General features: G+C 43.4%; 2 protein-coding genes and 1 long non-coding RNA gene across 6 annotated transcripts in view; 2 read left to right on the plus strand and 1 right to left on the minus strand.

Moving 5' to 3' along the window:
• The first annotated feature begins 239 nt into the window (after nucleotides 1-239).
• Nucleotides 240-1,890, plus strand: SMIM26 (small integral membrane protein 26). 2 transcript variants are annotated; one of them, XM_073236966.1, is made up of 2 exons: nucleotides 240-695; nucleotides 1,570-1,890. In XM_073236966.1, the coding sequence occupies exons 1-2, from the start codon at nucleotides 578-580 to the stop codon at nucleotides 1,731-1,733; spliced, it is 282 nt and encodes a 93-aa protein (XP_073093067.1). In that variant the 5' UTR covers nucleotides 240-577; the 3' UTR covers nucleotides 1,734-1,890. The 2 variants fall into 2 exon arrangements, 1 of the variants encoding a protein (XP_073093067.1); XR_012131541.1 differs by lacking the exon at nucleotides 240-695 and adding an exon at nucleotides 702-1,144.
• Nucleotides 1,891-6,591: 4,701 nt separating this feature from the next.
• LOC140849539 (uncharacterized) lies at nucleotides 6,592-20,717 on the minus strand. Its single transcript, XR_012131542.1, has 2 exons — nucleotides 20,581-20,717; nucleotides 6,592-6,964 (listed from the first exon to the last, which is right to left on the minus strand). It is a non-coding gene; the product is annotated as an uncharacterized lncRNA (long non-coding RNA).
• DTD1 (D-aminoacyl-tRNA deacylase 1) overlaps nucleotides 20,592-21,378 on the plus strand; it is a 175,275-nt gene continuing 174,488 nt past the window's right edge. For all 3 annotated transcript variants that reach the window (XR_005062414.2, XM_037022498.2, XM_037022501.2), the window contains exon 1: nucleotides 20,592-20,786. Coding sequence is in view for 2 of the 3 variants with exons in the window: in XM_037022498.2 (XP_036878393.1) it covers nucleotides 20,744-20,786 (43 nt within the window). In the remaining variant the exon portion in view is untranslated. The remainder of the gene's footprint in view (nucleotides 20,787-21,378) is intronic.

Consider the following 21,378-nt stretch of genomic DNA (forward strand, 5'->3'; position numbering starts at 1 on the left):
CGCTTAAGGTCGAAACTATTCCTCTTCGGGCTTTTGTTTCAAATTAACAGAAGAAACAGTGTGATAGACCCAGCGTGCTCTGGTGTCCTCTCTGGCGACAATGAGTCATGGTGCTGGGGGGCCACTACCGGGTAACCTAATACAGAAAGCAAGGCCGTGCTCTGGGTGGCCTCTGGGTGGTGGTGTGTGCAGGTGGAAAGCAGCCATCCTGGGAGCAGGTGCAGCCCTGCGTGCCTCACGAGAACTCTGAGCTCCATCTTGAAGGCAGGAGAGCCTCCGACTCATGTTAAGCAGGAGGCTAAATGATCGGATATATATTTTAAAAACACTCTGGAACGATTGATGGGTGGAGGCTGGAATTCACGCGAGGCTTGAGCCAAGGCAGGTGTTGACCGGTGACGACGGGATGGCAGTGGCGCGGAAGAGGTCAGGACTACAAGCCCCAGAATGCATCGGGGCCAGTGCCGGAAGCGACATTCGCAGGTCGATTCCTCATTGGTGGTGGCGGCGGCGCGCATACAGGAATGCCCGCCTCCCTCCTGGCCTACTTAAGACCTAAGCTGATCCTCGAGTCGTCATGCGTTCTGACCAGGCTTCGTCTTGGTACCGGCGTATGTCCGCGGTCTATGCGTTGGGCGCCTGGACAGTGCTGGGCTCCTTGATTTTCTTCGATCGGCAAAAACGCAAGTCAGCAGGTGCGGCTCTCTGGCGTAACTTTCTCGGGACAGGTAGCCGTCGGTGGGCGTAGCCGGGGTCACAGGCGGCCCTCCTGTGCCGCAAGCCCGGGACGGTTGCTTAGAGCCATTCGTTGTCATGGAGTCTTACAGGATCTACTTTTTAAATCCTCTTACCTAACTCTTGTTTATTTATTGAATGAGGCCGTCCCTGTGCTCAGAACTTGGCAAATCTGTGTAAGGTTCCAGACGGAATTACAAAGACCCGGATGGGAATATTAAAGAGGCGATGATGCGTCTGTAACATGAGCCACGGTCGCATTTCGCAAGCATGCCGTTTCATCACTTCCACAAGCCAAGGGGTATTAAAGGCGTTGGGCGGAAAAGGGAATCCTGTAGCCTTCAGAACCCTGTAGAGATGTATAGACACTGTAGTAGATAAGTGGTTACCTGGAGCTCAAGGGGTGCAGGTAAAAGGAAACGACTACTGAACGGTTTGGGGTTTATTTGGGGGGATGAAAATATTATAAAATTGGTTGTGGTACTGGTGCACAGATCTGAATATGCTAAAAGCTATTAAGTGGCATATTTTAAGTGAGTTAATTGCATGACGTGTGTCTCAGTAAAACTGTTAATGTAAAAACTGCCAAAGATTACATTTGGTGGTGATGATTACCAGTGGTGTGAAAGTACTAAATGTCCAGTATTGAGCATTTAAAAACTTTTCAGTGTTTGTAGTGATGTTTTATTTATTAATATGTTTTTCCTTTTTATAGAAAGAAAATGGTGTTAGGAATCTGATGGAGATGGGAGAAATTCTTAGTTTATTTCCTAATTTTAGTGACTGCTAAGTTTAAAGTTAATAATTCAGGTGTTCCTTTTTTTTTTTTTGAAGGTGAAGTAGAGCAAAAGGATGTCTCAACAAGTGAAATAGTTGAGGCCCCGAAAGGGTTTTACGTGGAAACAGTTGTCACTTACAGAGAAGATTTTGTTCCAATTACTGACAAGATCCTCAGCTATTTGAAATCATGGACTGGAGGCCCTGGACCAAAATCATGATTGACTACTGAATTCTGAAAACCAGGACTTTAGTTCAGTATATAAATTTGACAGATGCCCTGATTTACATTTTATGTTTGTGAAAAGTGTATACATTTCATTTAATTTTGCTGTAAAATAATAATATACAATAAATATTTCCTTGAGGAAAAATAAACTTGCATTGTCAAAAGGTGTCTCTCTCTACTTACAGGAGTGAAAGGTTAAAGTGAAATTTCACACTGAGCTCTCATAAGCGCACTTTTCTCAAACTAGTTCATGCAATTTTGTGTTTCATGTCAGACACAGCTTTAGTGGTCCCTCTAAGGTTAGATTCAGTAAGTCTCCATGTTCAGTTTGGGATTAATAGCTGCCCTTGGTATGCTTGAGTATTTGGTACATATGTTATGAATTAGATTATAATTCTTGAATGAAATAGACTTGGCCTGTTCTGTAGGACTGGTACAGATACCCCATTCCCTCAGCAGGCATAGACTAAACCCCAGCTGTGGTTCCCAGTATCCTAGATCATGGATGCAAACTCAAGACAACATGGTACCTGCCCTAGAGCCCAACTCTGGTCTCGGTTGCACTGAACAAAGCTATGTAAGTGAGCTTAATCAGAAGGGAGTGTTTATCAGAAGTGTATGGACAGATCAACTGAAGCAGAATATGTTGAGGTCTCAGGAGGGCGTGGCACCAGGAGCTCAAATGCAGCCCACTGCTCACTGAGCTTGCCTGGGCCCTTGTCTGCCCTACTGCCTTTCTTGGTGCATACATTTTCACTTCCCTTTTTTGTGCAGTAATAGAGCTAGCCCTACAGGACTTCACTTCCCAGTTACAGTATCGAAATCTGATCAGTCCCTTCCTAACCCAGTGTTTAGCTTCCACTGATGTGAGAGACTCAGTTCAACTTTCAATCAGATCACTGCCTTGTGAATTACTGATAACTGCTTCTGTTAAAGTGGCATTCATTTCCCACTTGGGTGGTATTTCTTGTGCCTGGCTATTTGGGACCCTGTGAGGGATAGGAATACCTGGTGGAACAGGAATCTGGCATTTCTGGGTTCCTGCTATAGGACAATGCCCTTCAACCTTTTAATTTCTCCTTGGCATCAATCAATGGTGGCGGTTTGGTGCACTCAACCTAGGGGATAAAGATTCCGTGATAGCAAGTAACAGCTTCAGATGCCAGCAGCAGAGACACCCTCCAAAAGGATGTCAGAAGTCATGACTGGATACATCAGTGCCAGTGGTGGGTGCCCTAGTGAGCCCACTGTGATTGGCATCAAACAGGTAACACGAAACATCATTCAACGGTGGACAAGAAAATTGAGAGAAGCAAGTGAATCAAGCCTAGGAGAGAAGGGAGCAGTAGCACAAACATTATGGAGGACAATTCCCAACGTTAGGGACTCCCAGAGAAACGGAAAGGCTTCAGGGACTTGGGGCATTTGGCAGGTGAGAGCTACTAATAGATGATCCCGACTTCTACTCTCACCTGTCAGCTAACCCAAGATCCGTAACCTAGTGGGGCCTCAGGAGAGATTTTGGGTCCGTTTTCCCAGGACTTCTCAGGGTTTATTTGATAAATCTAACCTCATATCCCTTCCTCTATCAGCCCAGAACTCTTTTCGAACTCAAGGTCCATATCCATTCAGCATTGCCACATGGATGTGCTTATAACAAAAAAGTCTCCTATTTTGCCCCTTTAACCTCTATCCTATCCCTTAAAAGTAATTGCTTTCAACTATTAGTATTTTTCTGGTGTTTACCTCCATATTTCTAAATAATGACCTTATGTTAATATCTTTATCAGTCATATATGGGATTTATTAATGAGGATTTGACCCACCCCAACAGTTCCTTTCCAGATAAAACATTTTCCCAGTAAAACTAATTGCATTTTTTAGTTGAATCATTAATATTTATCTTGTTTCAACTGTGCAAATATACTTTGTTGCTAAGCCAATAATATGCTATAATTAAGGTTCTTATATAACTTTGCTTCCCAGAGTTAACTGCAACTTTTTTCCATTTGCTTTTCCTTTATGCATATCTCCAATTATTTACATACCCTCCAGCCTCTCAATTTAATTTCCACCAACCTTTCCAGTCCTTTAATGCTACTGTCTTTTTTTAAAAAATCTTAGGGCTCTTTGTCCTCCTGCTACAATCTGGACTGATGACTCTGTAGTTCTGCTTCACATTTTTTTTTCCATTTTACAATTGATCTTGTTTTCTTGATCTCCATAATTTTGAGAAAAGGCATATAAATTTTTGGATATTTTTCATATATAAAAATGTCTCTCACACTGGTTACTAGTTGGCTTAGGTAAAGAATTCCAGGTTTGATAATAATGTTTTCCTCAGAATTTTGAAAACGTAAAATCTGCTGTTTTCTAACAATCCCAATATTGAAGGTGAGGAGGCCCAATCTCTTGATTGTGATTTATTTTTCTCTCTCTCTGGAGTCTTGGAACCCTCTCTTTATCTCTAGTGTCCTAAAATTTCACAGTGATATATGTAATATAGTTTTTTTATTCATTTGGGTGATCACTTACTGAACTGAATTTCTGGAGACTTATTTGCGGCAACTTTTTACTTTTTAGTAATCTCTTCACTGCCTTTTTAAGAAGTTACTGTTTTCCTTGTCTGGAATTCCTAACAGACTATTCTACACAATCTTTCATTATTCTATAATTTTTCTTAACTTTATTTCTTTGTTTTGTGCTTTGGGGAAAGTCATTCCTTTATACTGTCAATAAATACATACTGAGTCCTGTCTGTGCCAGCACTTGTCTGGGTGTTAGGGACTACATAAACAGTGCCTCATGGAGTTTTACCTTCTAGCTGGGAAGGCAGACAATAAAATACAAGCAGATACGTCTTCTACAATCTAATTTTTTAATAGTATTTTATATTGGCTGCCTTTTTTAACTTTCAAGAGCTCTCTCTTGCTGTCAGTTGTCTTATGGTCTCCTTTTCACCAGTTAATGTTATTTCTTATCGCTGAAGTATTCTCACCTGCTTTTCTCTTTCTTCCTGCACTCTGCCGCAGGTTCCTTTTCTGCTGTAGATTTTAAAATCTACAAATTGGATTTGCACCTGGGGATCCAACTGCTTCTTATACAGACGTAAATATCCCCACGCTCAGTCGGCCTCCCCATCTCCCATGTTCTTGTTACTTACAGTTACTGAGCCTTTTCAAGTTTCTGTGGGACTAAATAGCTGGTTTCTTATCTGTGCATGCCCTGACAAAGATTCTTTGCTTGACCAACTTTAGTAAGGCTCCTGAACTTCTCATGTGTGTACTTCCTTGTAAAATCCAGTTTTAGTAAGAACTCTGCTGAGTCAGTGTCTTGCCAATGGGTTTCAGTCCAGGCAAGTTCGCTATGGATTCAGTGTGACCAAAGAAAATGACAGCAAAACGTTCTTGGGGTGAAAGGGTTATACCCAACTTTATTCTCACAGTGGCAGGTCAGTCACTAAAATCCCATTCACTCAGAGCGAGTCTGCATGCAGCAAGCCAGTCTCTGCCTCTGGGCCCCTCTGTCTGCACAGCCATCCCACACAAACATCCTTTGGGCTTCTGTCCTCGGCGCTGCCACCACTCCAGCCTCTGCTCTGCTCTCCTGCAGCTTTGCAGCCACGCCACTATGTCTCGCCTAGAGCACTGGGTGGAGCTCTTTATATAGAGTCAACAGCCATGCAGTGCCCACAGGTGTGCAGTGAGCTAGTCAGCCAGGGCCAGGTGAGAATCCTGGCCACAGGAACTCTCATTTTATCCACAGTCTACCCAGAACTGCTGCCACTCCTCCCCCCAGCTCCCCTGTATCTGATCACCCTCAATATGTGATAGGTTCATCACCCCCCACCAGCCCCAGGTGAGGTCTGCTCCCTCTGACCTGTTTTCAGCAGGAATCCTGTTCAGTTAGTGATGCCAGAAACCTTACCCTGATGTTTCCTTCAAGCAATTTTCTATCTGCTTCCCCCACCCAGCTCCTTGGCCATAAACTCCCACTTGCCTATGCTTGATTCAGTGTAAGCCCACTCCCTCTCCCCCACTGCAAAATCTACACCTACCATGTTTGGATAAAATGAAGGTTCCTGTGGCCAGGATTCTCACCTGGCCCTGGTTAGCCAGCTCACTACACATGTGTGGATGATACATTGTTATTGACTCTATATAAAGAGCTCCACCGAGTGCTCTGGGCGACATGGTAGCACAGCTGCAAGGCTGCAGGAGAGCAGAGCAGAGGCTGGAGTGATGGCAGCACCAAGGACAGAGACTGAGACAGCTGTGTAGGCAGAGAGGCCCAGAGGCAGAGATGGGCTTGCTGCATGCAGACTCGCTCTGAATGAACGGGATTTTAGTGACTGACCTGCCACCGTGGAAATAAAGTTGGGTATAACCCTTTCACCCCAAGAAAGTTCTACTGTCATTTGTTTGGTCACATTGAATCCATAGTGAACTTGCCCGGGGCTGAAACCCATTGGCAAGACACCATGGGAGCCCCTGGCCCCAAATCAAGTCTGCCTTGCTGCACTTCCATGAGTTATTCAATATATATATATATTCCATGTAATATATTCTCTCTCTCTCTCTATATATATATATACTTATGTTTACTTCTTGTTTAAAAAGACTTCAATCCCCATTGTTTGTGCTGAGACCAGGTTCTTTTTTCCTAGCACTTATTTCTAATCGACCAGTGAAACAGCAATCTGGGGCCAATAACAGCCTGGAGGTGCAGTCATGCCTGTAGTTTAGCTAAATCATGGCTTACATAGGTCTTTGTGGGCTGAGAACCCAAATGTAGTTTATAATGTTTCTTTGGGAAAGAGTTTTCAGAATTACAAACATCCATCTTGCAAATGCAGTTTAAACACAGTCTATTCAGAAGTTGGGAACTGCCTGTTGAAGGAAATTTTACAAGGTTGGAAACAAGTTTCCTTAAATTCAGAGGTCTGGCAGTACTTAGAGTGAATAGGTTTTCTTTTCTTTTTTTTAAGATAAGTTTTGTATAAATTAGGAATTGCTTCTTGCTGCTGGTAACAGAGGCCCAACTGTAGCTGCCTGAATTCACAAGGGTTTGTTCTCATATGAGTCTAGTCATAGGAGGTCCAGGGCTGGTATTGCAGATCCATGGAGTCATCTGGGGCCCCAGCTCCTCTGTTTATGGTTATCCATTCTCACAAAGTGGTGTCCATCCTCTAGGTCACAGATGGGCGCTGAAGCCTCCACATTCCTGCACAGAAGGTAGAAACGGAGTAATGCAAAGGGACACAGGTTAGCTGTCTGCCATCTCTTATATGAGCATTCCCTGAGTCACACTGGACAGTGTCCACTTATATCTCACTGGCCACACTGAGGTGCAAGGGAGTCGGGCAGTGCACCTGTTTAACTGGGCACACTGTTCCTCTGTCACTATGGAAGAAAGTGAGAACAGATTGTGAGGAAAAGAATTGCCGTTGGCCTTGCAGTACACCCAAGGAGGGCTTTCCTTGGTATCCTAGTGCACAAATTTGTTGAGAGAGCAGGCCTGAGAGGCTGTCCTTAAAAAGGCCTACATTAAGGCCACGCCCTTGGAAGGCATCTGGAAATTTGGATTTCCTGAGGGTTTCCACCATTCTCAGACCAAATGAGTGGTCCACTGTGGTTGTTTGCACAATGTGGTTCCTGCTGAATACCTGCTTTCCATTTGGGAGTCTGGAAATTTGGTACATGCTGCACAAAAAGGTATGTGCCTAAACAGTCCTCAGTAAAAACCTTGGGCCCCGAGTATTTAATGAGCTTCCTGGTTGACATACTTTAGAATGTCAAAATTCTCATGCTGGACAATCATGCATACCCTGTGTGACTTCACCCATAGACTTTGGAAGCCTGTACCTGATTTTCTCCAGACTTCGCCCCCATATGCCTTTCTCCTCTGCTGAATTAGTTTTAAAAAAATGAATCTCATACAAAATAGAGAATGAGCAAATATCAAAGACTTGTTCAACACACTGATGGAAAAAAAAAACAGTAGTTGGAAAAAGCTGGTTCAAGAAAAACAGAGGAACAGGGATTATTTGGGCATTGAGAAAGAAATGCTACAAAGATTTCTGGTTAATGTCTCACAGGGGGGTAATTACCTACACTTAGAGGTTTTGTTTATTTCCTTGTTTACCCAGCAGAAATCACTTTTATCTTCACTGGACAAAAATCTGCAAGTTAACATGTAACTTCACAAAATCCAGGCTTTTAATAATCATAAATTGATGATGGTGAAACAAAGATATGCTCCCCCAGATAGTTTAAAAATCCTTGTTGGGCCTGTGAAAGAGTTCTGGGACCCAACTGCAACGTGTGTTGGGAGGTTTTCCCTGAACCAACAAGCAATTTCTGGACACTAGCTGGCTGGCCTGCAATTCAAGGACAATTCAACTCAGATCTACCCAGAGCACAGCATCAGATTTCACAGGTCAGGGCTCTGTCCCACCAGAACTGCCCTTTGCCCCCAGGTGCCAGTCCCAAGCCCAGGCTGTCACCAGCTATAGATAGGAATCTCCAATGCCCCCCTCCTGGGGTTGGAGTAATGTGCAAGAGTGGTTCACCAAAGTCAGAGGTCACCAGTTTTACTTACTTGGGTTACCTGTTCATTATAAAGGATACAGCGCAGGAACAGCTAAATGCAAGAGATGCAGAGGGTAAGGTCTGAGGAAAGGGTGCAGAACGTCCATGCTGTCTGAGCACACTGCTCTCCCTCAAATCACCTGCTTACCAACTCCGGAGCTCTCCAAACCCAATCTTCTTCCTTTTCCTGGAGGTTTCATTACATAGGTGTGATTGACTAAATCACTGGCCTTTGGTGATTGAACTAAATCTCCACCCTCTTCCCGCCCCCACCCCCTTCCTGTTGGGGGATGGGAGCAAAAGTTCCAACCATCTAATCAAAATTGGTTCCCCCATTCTTATGTGGAGGCCAAAAGTCACCTCATTAACATAAAGATACTTTCATCACTCTCCTCACTTAGGAAATTCCAAGAGTTTTTGGGACTCTGTGCTAGGAACAGAGGAAGAACCAAATATATATTTTATTACACATCACAATACTAGAGCCATTAAACACAGTGCTCCAAGGTGGCACTGAGAGGACTTGCCATCTTCCTTTTGCTTTATACTCCTAAGTTTTGGATAATTTTCCTTGACAGCATCCTTACAGAATGTGGGCCTTGGTGCTGCCAGGACTTGGCCGCTCAGTTGCCTTCCCTGCCGGGAAATTGCTGCCAAACACCAGAGGCGGGCTGAGGGGCGTCCATGATAAGGAGGAAATTTTGAGTGGATTTCCTGGAAGGGACCAAGCATGTGGGGCTCAGAGGATCTTTCTGGTGGTATTGTAGCAGAGGACTAGCTTTCCATGTGTTTGTATTTTTCCATCTCAACTTCAGCATACATCAAAATGAACATGAGGCTCTCCTGGATTTAGTCTACTTTCAGAGGAGAAAATAATTATCCAGTTGTGTCCAAATGGAATCAGAGAAAAATGGCTAGTTTCAGTGGAGCTGAGATTCTAGCGATAGAAATTCACCTAATAGATGGAACTGAAAAACACTCTTTCTTAAGGCACTGTGCCCACTGGGCTCCAGAATGCAGTGTTGGGCTTTGAACAATTTGGGGAACTCTGCATTAACTGCCCGAATTAGACTTTTAAGATTAATCATATGATCTATCATCATTTCCAAAATGACAGATATGGCCCAATGTATATGTAGTTGGGAAAATATGCTTAGGTTATTTGCTTTTGAGGTCATTTTTCTGAGAGCTCCTGGATTACATTTACTCCATCACAATGCTGAGGAGAAGACATTATCCTCACTTGACAGATAACAAGACCGAGGCAAAGGGAGGTTAAACCATGTTTCCCAAGGTCACATAGAAAGTGGCAGAGCTAGGACAGAAACCAAAGCCTAAGCTTTTGAAATCATACTGTTGCTTGTTGCTGAGCAGCTGCCTCTGGGGAGGTCTGTCCCTGAGCACCAGGAGAAACGTCAACCTGCACGGTGGAGGGTTCTTGACTCTGAACAAGAAAGAACTCTAGAATAGGTCTGACAGGTGCAGGAAAGGAAGGAATTCATTAAAGTAGGAGTGGTAACATATGTCAACTACCCTCCAGGTGGCTGAGAGCAGGGAGATGCAGAGGGAAGGAGGGAAAGTTCTTTGAACTCCTACTCGACCTAGGGCAGACTCCCTCGCCAACTCCTGAAGCCAGGGTCACCTGGCATCCTGTGTCCGCTTGGATCTGCATGGTGTGGGGACTAGCCCCTACCATCCCAGGATTTGGGGTGCCACAGAGCATGGCATGGAGCAAGATTATGTTCTGAGAACTTCCCAAAGAAAGATTTTCAGGCAGGCTCTGCAGCTGCAGTTCCATCCAGGTCACTTAGACGACAGGAACTTGGGGGCTCAAATCTGAGTAGTCAGCACCCTTTTTTTCACTGATCAGGAGTAAAGCAGAGACTAAGTGGAAACTTGGAAATAAAATGAGATAGCTAAGAAACAAAGATGCTTACCACTGGAAAAGCGCAGAGAGACTAAATGCAATTAAGTTGAGCAGTGAGAAAGCTTCATTTAAAGATACACATGTAAAGAAAGGAAAAGTGCGGGCAACCTCAGAGAGGAGGCATGTTGAAAGGCTGGGATTCTGTCTTTTAAGGCTTTCAAGAATGGGGCAAAGGGCAGTGGTGGGGTTGTTGGGTCTAGGCTTGACTTGTGGTCTTGTTGCAGGAACCACGGGAACTGCAAACAAGGAGTCAGGACACTAAGACATTGGTGAGAAGCAGCATTTATTAGTGCTGGCATTGGCTCAGCGGATTCTTATCCAAAGGCTGAGCAGGGCCAAGCCTTTGATACATTCACTACAAGGTTGTGGGGGAATCATCACCCAGGAACCATTGCAGTGGTTGCTATTAGGTTACTGTAAGTCCGAGGAGAGGAAATCCCAGGGCAAAATACCTCTAAAAACCAAAATCAGTCAAAGGGAGAGATAAAGTTTAAAACCTGTTTATTGCTTACAAACTGCAGTCCAGGGCCATCTCTCTCCTCTGTTCTAGAAGAAGAAAGCAAGCAAGCAAGTCCCTCCCCTTAACCTCTTGGGTTCAGACATGCCCTCAGTTGCCCATGTAATTACCCATTGACATGGAGATAAACTTCTCTCCACCCCTGAGGATATGCAAATGTACTAAGGCCAGGTGAGATATTCCGGAAATATTACAATTTCACCCACAGTCACTATATGTGTATTCAGGATGCTAGTTATATTTTAACCTATCTCTGTAATGGTTTTCCGGATACCTTATTATAAACTAATGGGTTTTCATGACTGTGATCAACAAGCTATTCTATATTACTGAGTCCTGGTGGGGGGAATACATTGTTAAATTGTTTCAATTGCAAGCACCCAAGCTGTCATTCCTCTACATTCCTGAAGCCTCAACGAAACTTTGTGTCTTTGGCTTTTCACTACAGTCTCATGATGTCTCTCCCCACTATGTCCTCATCCACAGTCAGTTCTCCAGATAACTTGGTAGGATAAAACTTAACACAAGGGGGAGAGAGGATTAAAGATGGCAGCATTAGAGGAGAGACAGAAGCTTCCTCCTAAAACTGGATGCAATTAGAAAATATAGTTGGCGCAACTAATCCTGAGAGAGCAACAGGAAAGAGGACGGCGCCAGACTGCACGCAACTGGAGAAAAGAGCAGACCTCACTGAGTGGGGTAACATACCAGAGCTATGGCTCTGCGGGACCCGAGCCCCTCCCCCACCCCAGATCACCGGCGGGAGGAAGAGAAATGGAGCAGGGAGGGAGTGGAAGGCTTGGGACTGCTGAATACCTGGCTCCGGAGATCTGTGCTGGGAGCACAAACCTACATTTCATGGTGCTTTCATCATAATCTTCTGACTACGGGGTTGGAAAGCTGGGACAGGCAGAGTTCCTGAGGAGATTCTGCCCTCTTGTGGAAAGCAGGGATCCATATCCAGCTGCTCTGAGACAAAAGCTTAAATCTGTGTGCTTGGCCCACTGGTTCAGGCAGTGCAGACAGGCACAGCAGCCGGGAAGCAGGAAACAGCTCTTTCCTCCCCCCAGGCACCAATACCACTCCCCTGTGACAGCCGACATTGCTTCAGGGGCTGAGCAGCTCCAGAATAGAGCTTCTGGACACTAGAGGGCACCATATACAAATATGAAATGCCAAAGAAACCTGGTCCAGAGTAAAATTATTAATAAAACTCCAAGAAAGATTTAAATGATATGGACCTCGTGACTCTTCCTGAAAGGGAGTTCAAAATAAAAATCATCAACATGCTAATGGAGGTACGGAAAGACATCCAAGAACTCAGGAATGAATTCAGGTCAGAGATCCAATCATTGAAGAGCACGATGGAGGGTATTAAAAGCAGGTTGGATACGGTGGAGGAGACAATAAATGAAATAGAAACGAGAGAAGAGGAATATAAAGAAGCTGAGGCACAGAGAGAAAAACAGATCCCTAAGAATGAAAGAATATTGAGAGAACTGTGTGACCAATCCAAGCAGAACAATATTCACATTATAGGGATACCAGAAGACGAAGAGAGAGAAAAAGGGATAGAAAGTGTCTTTGAGGAGGTAGTTACTGAAAACTTCCCCAATCTGGGGAAGGACATAGTCTCTCAGGCTGTGGAGATCCACAGATCTCCCAACACAAGGAACCCAAGGAAGACAACACCAAGACACATAGTAATTAAAATGGGAAAGATCAAGGATAAGGACAGACTGTTAGAAGCAGCCAGGGACAGAAATAAGATCACATACAAAGGAAAACCCATCAGGATAACATCAGACTTCTCAGCAGAAACCTTACAGGCCAGAAGGGAGTGGCATGATGTATTTAATGCCATGAAACAGAAGGGCCTTGAGCCAAGATTCCTATATCTGGCAAGATTATCATTTAAACTTGAAGGAGGGATTAAACAATTTCCAGATAAGCAAAAGCTGATAGAATTTACCTCCTGCAAACCATCTCTACAGTCTATTTTGGAGGGACTGCTATAGATGGAAGTGTTCCTAAGGTTGAATAGCTGTCACCAGAGGTAATAAAACCACAGCAAAGCAAGTAGAACAGCTAATTACTAAACAAATGCAAAATCAAGTTAACTATCCCCAAAGTCAATCAAGGGATAGACAAAAAGTACAGAATATGATACCTAATATATAAAGAATGGAGGAGGAAGAAAAAGGAGGAGAAACACAAAAGAACCTTTGGATTGTGTTTGTAACAGCATCTTAAGTGAGTTAAGTTAGACTCTTAGATACTAAGTAAGTTAACCTTGAATCTTTGGGAACCACAAATCAAAAGCCTGCAATGGCAATAAGTGCATACCTGTAGATAATCACCCTAAATTTAAATGGACTGAATGCACCAGTCAAAAGACATAGAGTCACTGAATGGACAAAAAAACAAGAGCCATGTATATGCTGCTTACAAAAGACTCACCTCAAACCCAACGACATGCACAGACTAAATATCAAGGGATGGAAAAAGGTATTTCATTCATACAATAGGGAGAAAAAAGCAGGTGTTTCACTACTAGTATCAGACAAAATAGACTTCAAAAGAAAGAAAGTAACAAGAGATAAAGAAGGAAAAATGATAAAGGGGTCAGTCCAAAAAGAGGATATAACCATTATAAATATATATGCATCCAACAAAGGAGCACCAGCATATGGGAAACAAATACTAACAGAACTAAAGGAGGAAACAGAATGCAATGCATTCATTTTAGGAGACTTCAACACACCATTCACTCCAAAGGACAGATCCACCAGACAGAAAAGAAGTAACGACACAAAGGCACTGAATAACACAATAGAACAGATGGAGCTAATAGACATCTATAGAACTCTACATCCAAGAGCAACAGGATACACATTCTTCTCAAGTGCACATGGAACATTCTCCAGAATAGACCACGTACTAGGCCACAAAAAGAGCCTCAGTAAATTCAAAAAGATTGAAATTCTACCAACCAGCTTTTCAGGTATAAAACTAGAACTAAATTGTACAAAGAAAGCAAAAAGGCCCACAAAGACACAGAGGCTTAACAACATGCTCCTAAATAATCAATGGATCAATGACCAAATTAAAATAGAGATCAAGCAATATATGGAAAAAAATGACAACAACAACACAAAGCCTCAACTTCTGTGGGATGCAACGAAAGCAGTCTTAAGAGGAATGTATATAGCAATCAAGGCCTAGTTAAAGAAGGAAGAACAAACCCAAATGAATAGTCTAACATTACAATTATTGAAATTGGAAAAAGAAGAACAAATGAGGCCTGAAGTCAGCAGAAGGAGGGGCATAATAAAGATCAGAGAAGAAATAAATAAAATCGAGAAGAATAAAACAATAGAAAAAATCAATGAAACCAAGAGCCGGTTCTTTGAGAAAAATAAACAAAATAGATAAGCCTCTAGCCAGACTTATTAAGAGAAAAAGAGAATCAACATACATCAACAGAATCAGAAACGAGAAAGGAAACATCATGATGGACCCAACAGAAACACAAAGAATTATTAGAGACTACTATGAAAACCTATATGCTAAGAAGCTGGAAAATCTAGAAGAAATGGACAACTTCCTGGAAAAATACAACCTTCCAAGACTGACCAAGGAAGAAACACAAAATCTAAACAAATCAATTACCAGCAAAGAAATTGAAGTGGTAATCAAAAAACTACCCAAGAACAAAACCCCTGGTCCAGATGTATTTACCTTGGAATTTTATCAGACATACAGAGAAGATATAATTCCCATTCTCCTTAAAGTGTTCCAAAAAATAGAAGGGGAGGGAATACTTCCAAATTCATTCTATGAAGCCAACATTACCCTAATACCAAAACCAGGCAAAGACCGCACCAAAAAAGAAAATTACAGACCAATATCCCTGATGAATGTAGATGCAAAAACACTCAACAAAATATTAGCAAACCGAATTCAAAAATACATCAAAATGATCACACACCATGACCAAGTGGGATTCATCCCAGGGATACAACATTCGAAAATCCATCAACATCATCCACCACATCAACAAAAAGGACAAAAACCACATGATCATCTCCATGGATGCTCAAAAAGCATTCGACAAAATTCAACATCCATTCATGATAAAAACTCTCAACAAAATGGGTATATAGGGTAAGTACTGCAACATAATAAAGGCCATATATTATAAACCCACAGCCAACATCATACTGAACAGTGGGAAGCTGAAAGCTTTTCCTCTGAGATTGGGAACAAGACAGGGATGCCCACTATCCCCACTGTTATTCAACATAGTACTGGAGGTCCTAGCCATGGCAATAGACAAAACAGAGACATACAAGGAATTCAAATTGGTAAAGAAGAAGTTAAACTGTCACTATTTGCAGAGGACATGATATTGTACATAAAAAACCCTAAAGACGCCTCTCCAAAACTACTAGAACTGATACCAGAACACAGCAAAGTTGCAGGATACAAAATTATCATACAGAAATCTGTGGCTTTCCTATACACTAACAATGAACCAATAGAAAGAGAAATCAGGAAAACAATTCCATTCGCAATTGCATCAAAAAGAATAAAGTACCTAGGATTAAACCTAACCAAGGATGTGAAAGACCTATACTCTAAAAACTGTAAGACACTCTTAAGAGAAATTAAAGGGGACACTAACAAACGAAACTCATCCCATGCTCTTGGCTAGGAAGAATTAATATCATCAAAATGGCCATCCTGCCCAAAGCAATACACAGATTTGATGCAATCCCTATCAAATTACTAACAGCATTCTTCAACGAACTGGAACAAATAGTTCAAAAAAATCATATGGAAACATCAAAGACCCCAAATAGCCAAAGCAACCCTCAGAAGGAAGAATAAAGTGTGTGTGGGGGTATCTCGCTCCCCAACTTCCAGCTCTACTACAAAGCCACAGTAATCAAGACAATTTGGTACTGAGCCACAGACCAGTGGAACAGAACAGAGACTCCAGACATTAACCCAAACATATATGGTCAATTAATATATGATAAAGGAGCCATGGACATACAATGGGGAAATGACAGTCTCTTCAACAGTTGGTGTTGGCAAAACTGGACAGCTACATGTAAGAGAATGAAACTGGATCACTGTCTAACCCCATACACAAAAGCAAATTCGAAATGGATCAAAGATGTGAAAGTAAGTCATGAAACCATAACACTCTTAGAAAAAAACATAGGCAAAAATCTCTTGGACATAAACACGAGTGACTTCTTCATGAACATATCTCCCCGGGCAAGGGAAAGGAAAGAAAAGCAAAAATGAACAAGTGGGACTATATCAAGCTGAAAAGCTTCTGTACAGCAAAGGAGACCATCAATAGAACAAAAAGCTTCCCTACAGTATGGGAGCATATATTCATAAATGACAGATCCGATAAAGAGTTGACATCCAAAATACATAAAGAGCATATGCACCTCAACAAAAATAAGCAAACAATCCAATTAAAAATTGGGCAGAGGAGCTGAACAGCCAGTTCTCCAAAGAAGAAATTCAGATGGCCAACAGACACATGAAAAGATCCTCCACATTGCTAGTCATCAGAGAAATGCAAATTAAAACCACAATGAGATATCACCTCACACCAGTAAGGATCGTTACCATCCAAAAGACAAGGAACAACAAATGTTGGCGAGGTTGTGGAGAAAGGGGAACCCTCCTGCACTGCTGGTGGGAACGTAAATTAGTTTAACCATTGTGGAAAGCAGTATGGAGGTTCCTCAAAAATCTCAAAATAGAAATACCATTTGACCCAGGAATTCCACTTCTAGGAATTTACTCTAAGAATGCAGCAGCCCAGTTTGAAAAAGACAGATGCACCCCTACGTTTATCATAGCACTTTTTACAATAGGCAAGAAATGGAAGCAACGAAGTGTCCATCAGTAGATGAATGGATAAAGAAGATTTGGTACATATACACAATGGAATATTACTCAGCCACAAGAAGAAGACAGATCCTACCATTTTCAACAACATGGATGGAGCTACAGGGTATTATGCTCAGTGAAATTAAGCAAAGCAGAGAAAGACAAATACCAAATGATTTCACTCATCTGTGGAATATAAGAACAAAGAAAAACTGAAGGAATAAATCAGCAGCAGAATCACAGAACCCAAGAATGGACTAACAGTTACCAAAGGGAAAGGGATTGGGATGGATGGGTGGGAAGGGAGGGATAAGGGCGGGGAAGAAGAAAGGGGGCTTTATGATTAGCATGTATAATGTGTGTGGGGGCATGGGGAGGGCTGTGCAACACAGAGAAGACAAGTAGTGATTTTACAGCATCTTACTATGCTGATGGACAGTGACTGTAATGGGGTTTCTAGGGGGGACTTGATGAAGGGGGGAGTCTAGTAAACATAATGTTCTTCATGTAATTGTAGATTAATGATAACAAAATGAATTAAAAAGAAAAAATGTAACACAAGGAAGTTCTTGATCTTGTTCCTCTCCATGATAGTGGTTAGCCTCAAGCACTGCAAACATATCAGTTAAGACATTGCCCTACCTTAAGATTGTGTGGGGTATTGTCTGATTACTGAAGAATATGTTGGGAATCTTACTTTCCAACTCCCTGGTTTTTAAAATGGCATCTTAGCCTTAAGATGGGGCCCCTCTTGTTCTTAGTATGCCATTTAGATCTCAAAATTTTTCGTCATAGGCCGGAAAAGTTAATCATAATGCTTGTCCATGTCCCTGCCCTAACTCAATACCAAGTTCCTCTCATAAAGTGAAGACAGGGAGCTTTGAAAAGAAATACTGAAAACTTTTCACTTTTCTGTTCTCCAAAAAGCAGAAAGATCAAGTTATTAGGCTTCATGTTCTTGTGAGAGCATGATAACAAGTAAAAGACTGCCCTCAGGGACCTGTGAAAAACAAAAGTCCTTGGAATTAGGGTAATTTAGCAGTTTGGCCACTTAATTCTACCATTGGCAATAGAAAATACATTTTGCTATTTACTAGAATGGTAGTTGATGATTCATAACACAGCAGCAGCTGTGTGATCAGAGAAGGGCTGACTATGCAAAGGGAATCTTTAGTATTAATGTATTTTGTACTAATGCTAAAAAATGTCTTATCCAGATATTCATACTATAAAGAAGACACGTCCCATAGTACAATTAACTCAGAAGTAGAAGCTAGGCAGTTCTCTTTTCACTCATTCTTCATCCATTCTTTCATTCATTCATGGATTCACGTCACACCTGTACAGCACCTACTGTATAATCATCACCCTGTAGGGAATATGAAAGTAATAATTAAACTCATAATTCACAGGGGCTGGGGTGAGCAGTTATTTCTTTGTCTTGCATTTATATCAGGTCACTAATATTTTCTATTTAAAATGGTTGGTTCATTAACACGTTCATCTTCAGAAATTACTCTTATTTGGAATTTGTGGCATAGGTTGTTGTCTTTTTCTTCCACAGGATTATTTGCTCAAGTCTGTGGCCTCTTTGAATGGAAGGTGGGGCCAAGTCTCTAATGGGGTGTGAGCAGGACTGATGAGCCCTCCTGGGCATGTGTGCTCACTGGAGAAGCAAGGATGTGACTGTGAGCCTTCTGGAACCATGTGGATGAAGATATCTCCTGAGGGATGGTAGAACAAAAGTAAAAGAATCCAGTTCTCTGGCCCTGTGGCATACCGTATTAGCCCTGAGAGAAAGCTGGTGTTACCTGGGTCTCTGTTACAGTTAATGTAACAAATCCCACCCCCCCATTCATTTTTTTTTTTTTCAAAATGGAATGCTTTCTCTTGTAGAGGAGGCAAACATTTTCTACACTCTCAGGGCCCCTGATCTGAAATTTAAACTAAGAAAGACAGATTAATAGGACAAAAGCACACAAACTTGATTAAATTTTACATGATATGAGAGCCCTCATAAGAAATGAAGACCCAGAAAAACAGTTCGCCCTCTGTGTTCTACAGTAGGTTTGATTAAGAGTGGATGGTCAAGGAGGAACATGATAGGCCAAGGGGCATGAGGCAGCAACACAGTAAACTGGGGGAAATGAGAGAGGCCTGGTTCTGATTCTTCTTTGTATCCCCTTGTCTTGTGAGATCAGGATGGGCTTTCCTCCGTGTAATAAGAATCTTTGAACAGACTGTTCAAAGCCCAGCACAGTATTCTGGAGCCTGTTGGGGGACAGTGCCCTAATAAAGTTTTTCAGTTCTAGTAGGTGAATTTCTACCTCTAGAACCTCAGGGTGACCTTCCTGCTTCTGCAGTTCTCAAACTCCTTTAGCTCATATATTCAAGATGCCAGGGTGCCATAGTTTGGGGTAGTGAGTCCTGAGCTCCATTGCTCTACACCCACACATAACAGCTGGAGGATGTTAGGAAGACACACCGAGAGGGACTTTTTTTTCTTCTGTAAATATCAGTTACTTTATTAAACTTCTGTTTAATAACAGAAAACAGCACTGTCTGCTTCCACATGAAAGGGTGTGGGAGCACAGGCCACCAGGGGGTCACAGGTGCTTCAGTGAGTAGTCTTAGTAGGGGCACGATTTGCTGGGTATCTCCAAGGTTTAAATAACTTCTTAGAATGAGATAAACAGGTATTACATATCTTGACCTAAACATAATAAAGTCAAAGCACTAGTAATTAAAACACACTATTCTTTGAGAGCTCCATGTTACGTAACAAACATAACTCACACATGATTTTCATGACCAATAAACACGTTTTTCAAGATTTTTCACTTGAAAAGTGCTTGTGATAAAAAATAAGCTTTCAATTTTAACTGCACACACGGCAAGAACAAAAGGTTTGTACAGGTTTCCCCTAACATCCAAAACTAGAACATTCCTATGAAACCTTTCCTAAGCAGCAATGGCATAAACCAGAGTATGCCGTAAGAGAAACGCTGAGTGGGTTTCTCTGGTCTGGAGAAAACAAACTGATTAGGCCTTTCATTAAAGTAAAGTGGCCAGACGAACTTTTGGAAAGCGGCGGATACCTGTACATCTGTCAATAAAATTGTGACGTTGGTGTACGAATTCTACCCGGGCACAACAGTGTTGGTGTACCTTGGGCCCATCACCAGGCAGCGAGGACGGGATGGCCGCGTGGTCGCCTGCAGGCTCCTGGGAGTATAGGGGCCGCAGGTCGGCCCCACTGCTTGCAGGGACAGGGACTTATTTTTAGCGATGGTAATCCGCTAGGCTAATACTTGCGCAGTCCTTTGCAGCTTTTCAGTCCTTTTACATAGCTTATTTCATTTAAATCTTCCAACAGCCCAGAGGGGTAGGGTGGGTTGGCGAAGTACAGGAGGAATTAGAATTACAAAATCATATCTGCATAACCGGCATGGCTGTCAAATGAGTACTTAAATAGGTAAATGGCTATTTCAGGCAGCAGATCCTATTCTAAGGGTTTCTGAGATGCCACTGAGGCAGGAAGACGAGGGAAAAGTAATCTAGGAGGATCAGACGTGGAAAAGTGGAAACTAGAACACAATTAAAAGGACAAAAGTGGAAGTTAGGGATGGCTGGCTCTTAAACCGGGGATGTGAGAAGACCCCGGGGCGGAAACGGCGGTCTGGGCGGAATTGAGGCTGGCCGGGGGCCGGACGATCCGAAGGTTCTATTGGGATCTGGCTCTGGGTGGGACGGGGGGCGTAACCGGGAAGAAGAGTAACCCAGAGAGGGCGGGGCCTATGGTCGGTCGGGCGGAGCCTATCGTCGGGCAGGCGCAGCTACAGTTAGGCCGCAGGTGGGCGTAACTGACGTGGGCGTTACCAACCTATGGGCGGGTGTGGCCGACGTGGGCGGGCTGTCGGTAACCGGGTCGACCCGCGGCCGCCGCGCTTCCTGGTGTCGCCGCAGAGGGCGCCGGCTGCCGAGCCGCCCACAGAGTCGCGAGGCCGGAAGCAGCGCGGCACCGCCCGTTCGCCCCAGCCGCCGCCATGAAGGCCGTGGTGCAGCGCGTCACCCGGGCCAGCGTCACAGGTCAGTCGGGGGACGGGCGGGGCGGGGCGGGGCCGGGAGGAGCTGCCCCTGACCCGGCGCTGGGCAGTCCCTGGCCACCCTGCGAGGGTTCCTGCGTAGTTCCCGGGGCCCCTGCGCGAGCCCGGCCCGGCAACCCTGAGTCCCCAGGCCGGCACCGGGCGCTACGGGTCCGCAGAGCGCCGTCCACGTGCCTAGCGGGCCCCGGCGCAGCTCTGGTTTCAGGGTCTCCACTTTGAATTCACGATAAACACGCCTTCTTATTAACATCCTCATTTTTTTTTTTTGTCCTGAGTACAGGGCGGCAGAACCTTCGAGCATCCTATGACCCGTTCTTCAGTGGAATGTTGCACAAACAACATTTCCAGAGCAGGAGCTCCCCCTTTTCAACGCTTTCTTTCAAATTTGCCCCTTTTGCCCATTTCCTACATGCCCAGTTTCTATGGAGCTTGACTCCTAATAAAAAGCACAAAGTGAAGAGTCGTTCATATGGATGAGTTCTGACAGTTGCGAACACCCACGTGACCAGCGAACCCGGAAGCCCTTTTCTCAGTGCCGCATCCTGCAGGGATGGAGTCGGAATCTAAATTCAGGA

This window comes from Manis javanica, chromosome 5, assembly GCF_040802235.1.
Source record: "Manis javanica isolate MJ-LG chromosome 5, MJ_LKY, whole genome shotgun sequence".
Lineage (NCBI taxonomy): Eukaryota > Metazoa > Chordata > Mammalia > Pholidota > Manidae > Manis > Manis javanica.

What these genes read in the sequence shown, in the direction of transcription:
- SMIM26 (XM_073236966.1), top strand. Translation starts at nt 578, where the DNA reads ATGCGTTCTGACCAGGCTTCGTCTTGGTACCGGCGTATGTCCGCGGTC. An exon ending in GCAAAAACGCAAGTCAGCAG is followed by an intron (nt 696 to 1,569) that starts GTGCGGCTCTCT and finishes TTTTTTTTGAAG; the next exon opens with GTGAAGTAGAGCAAAAGGAT.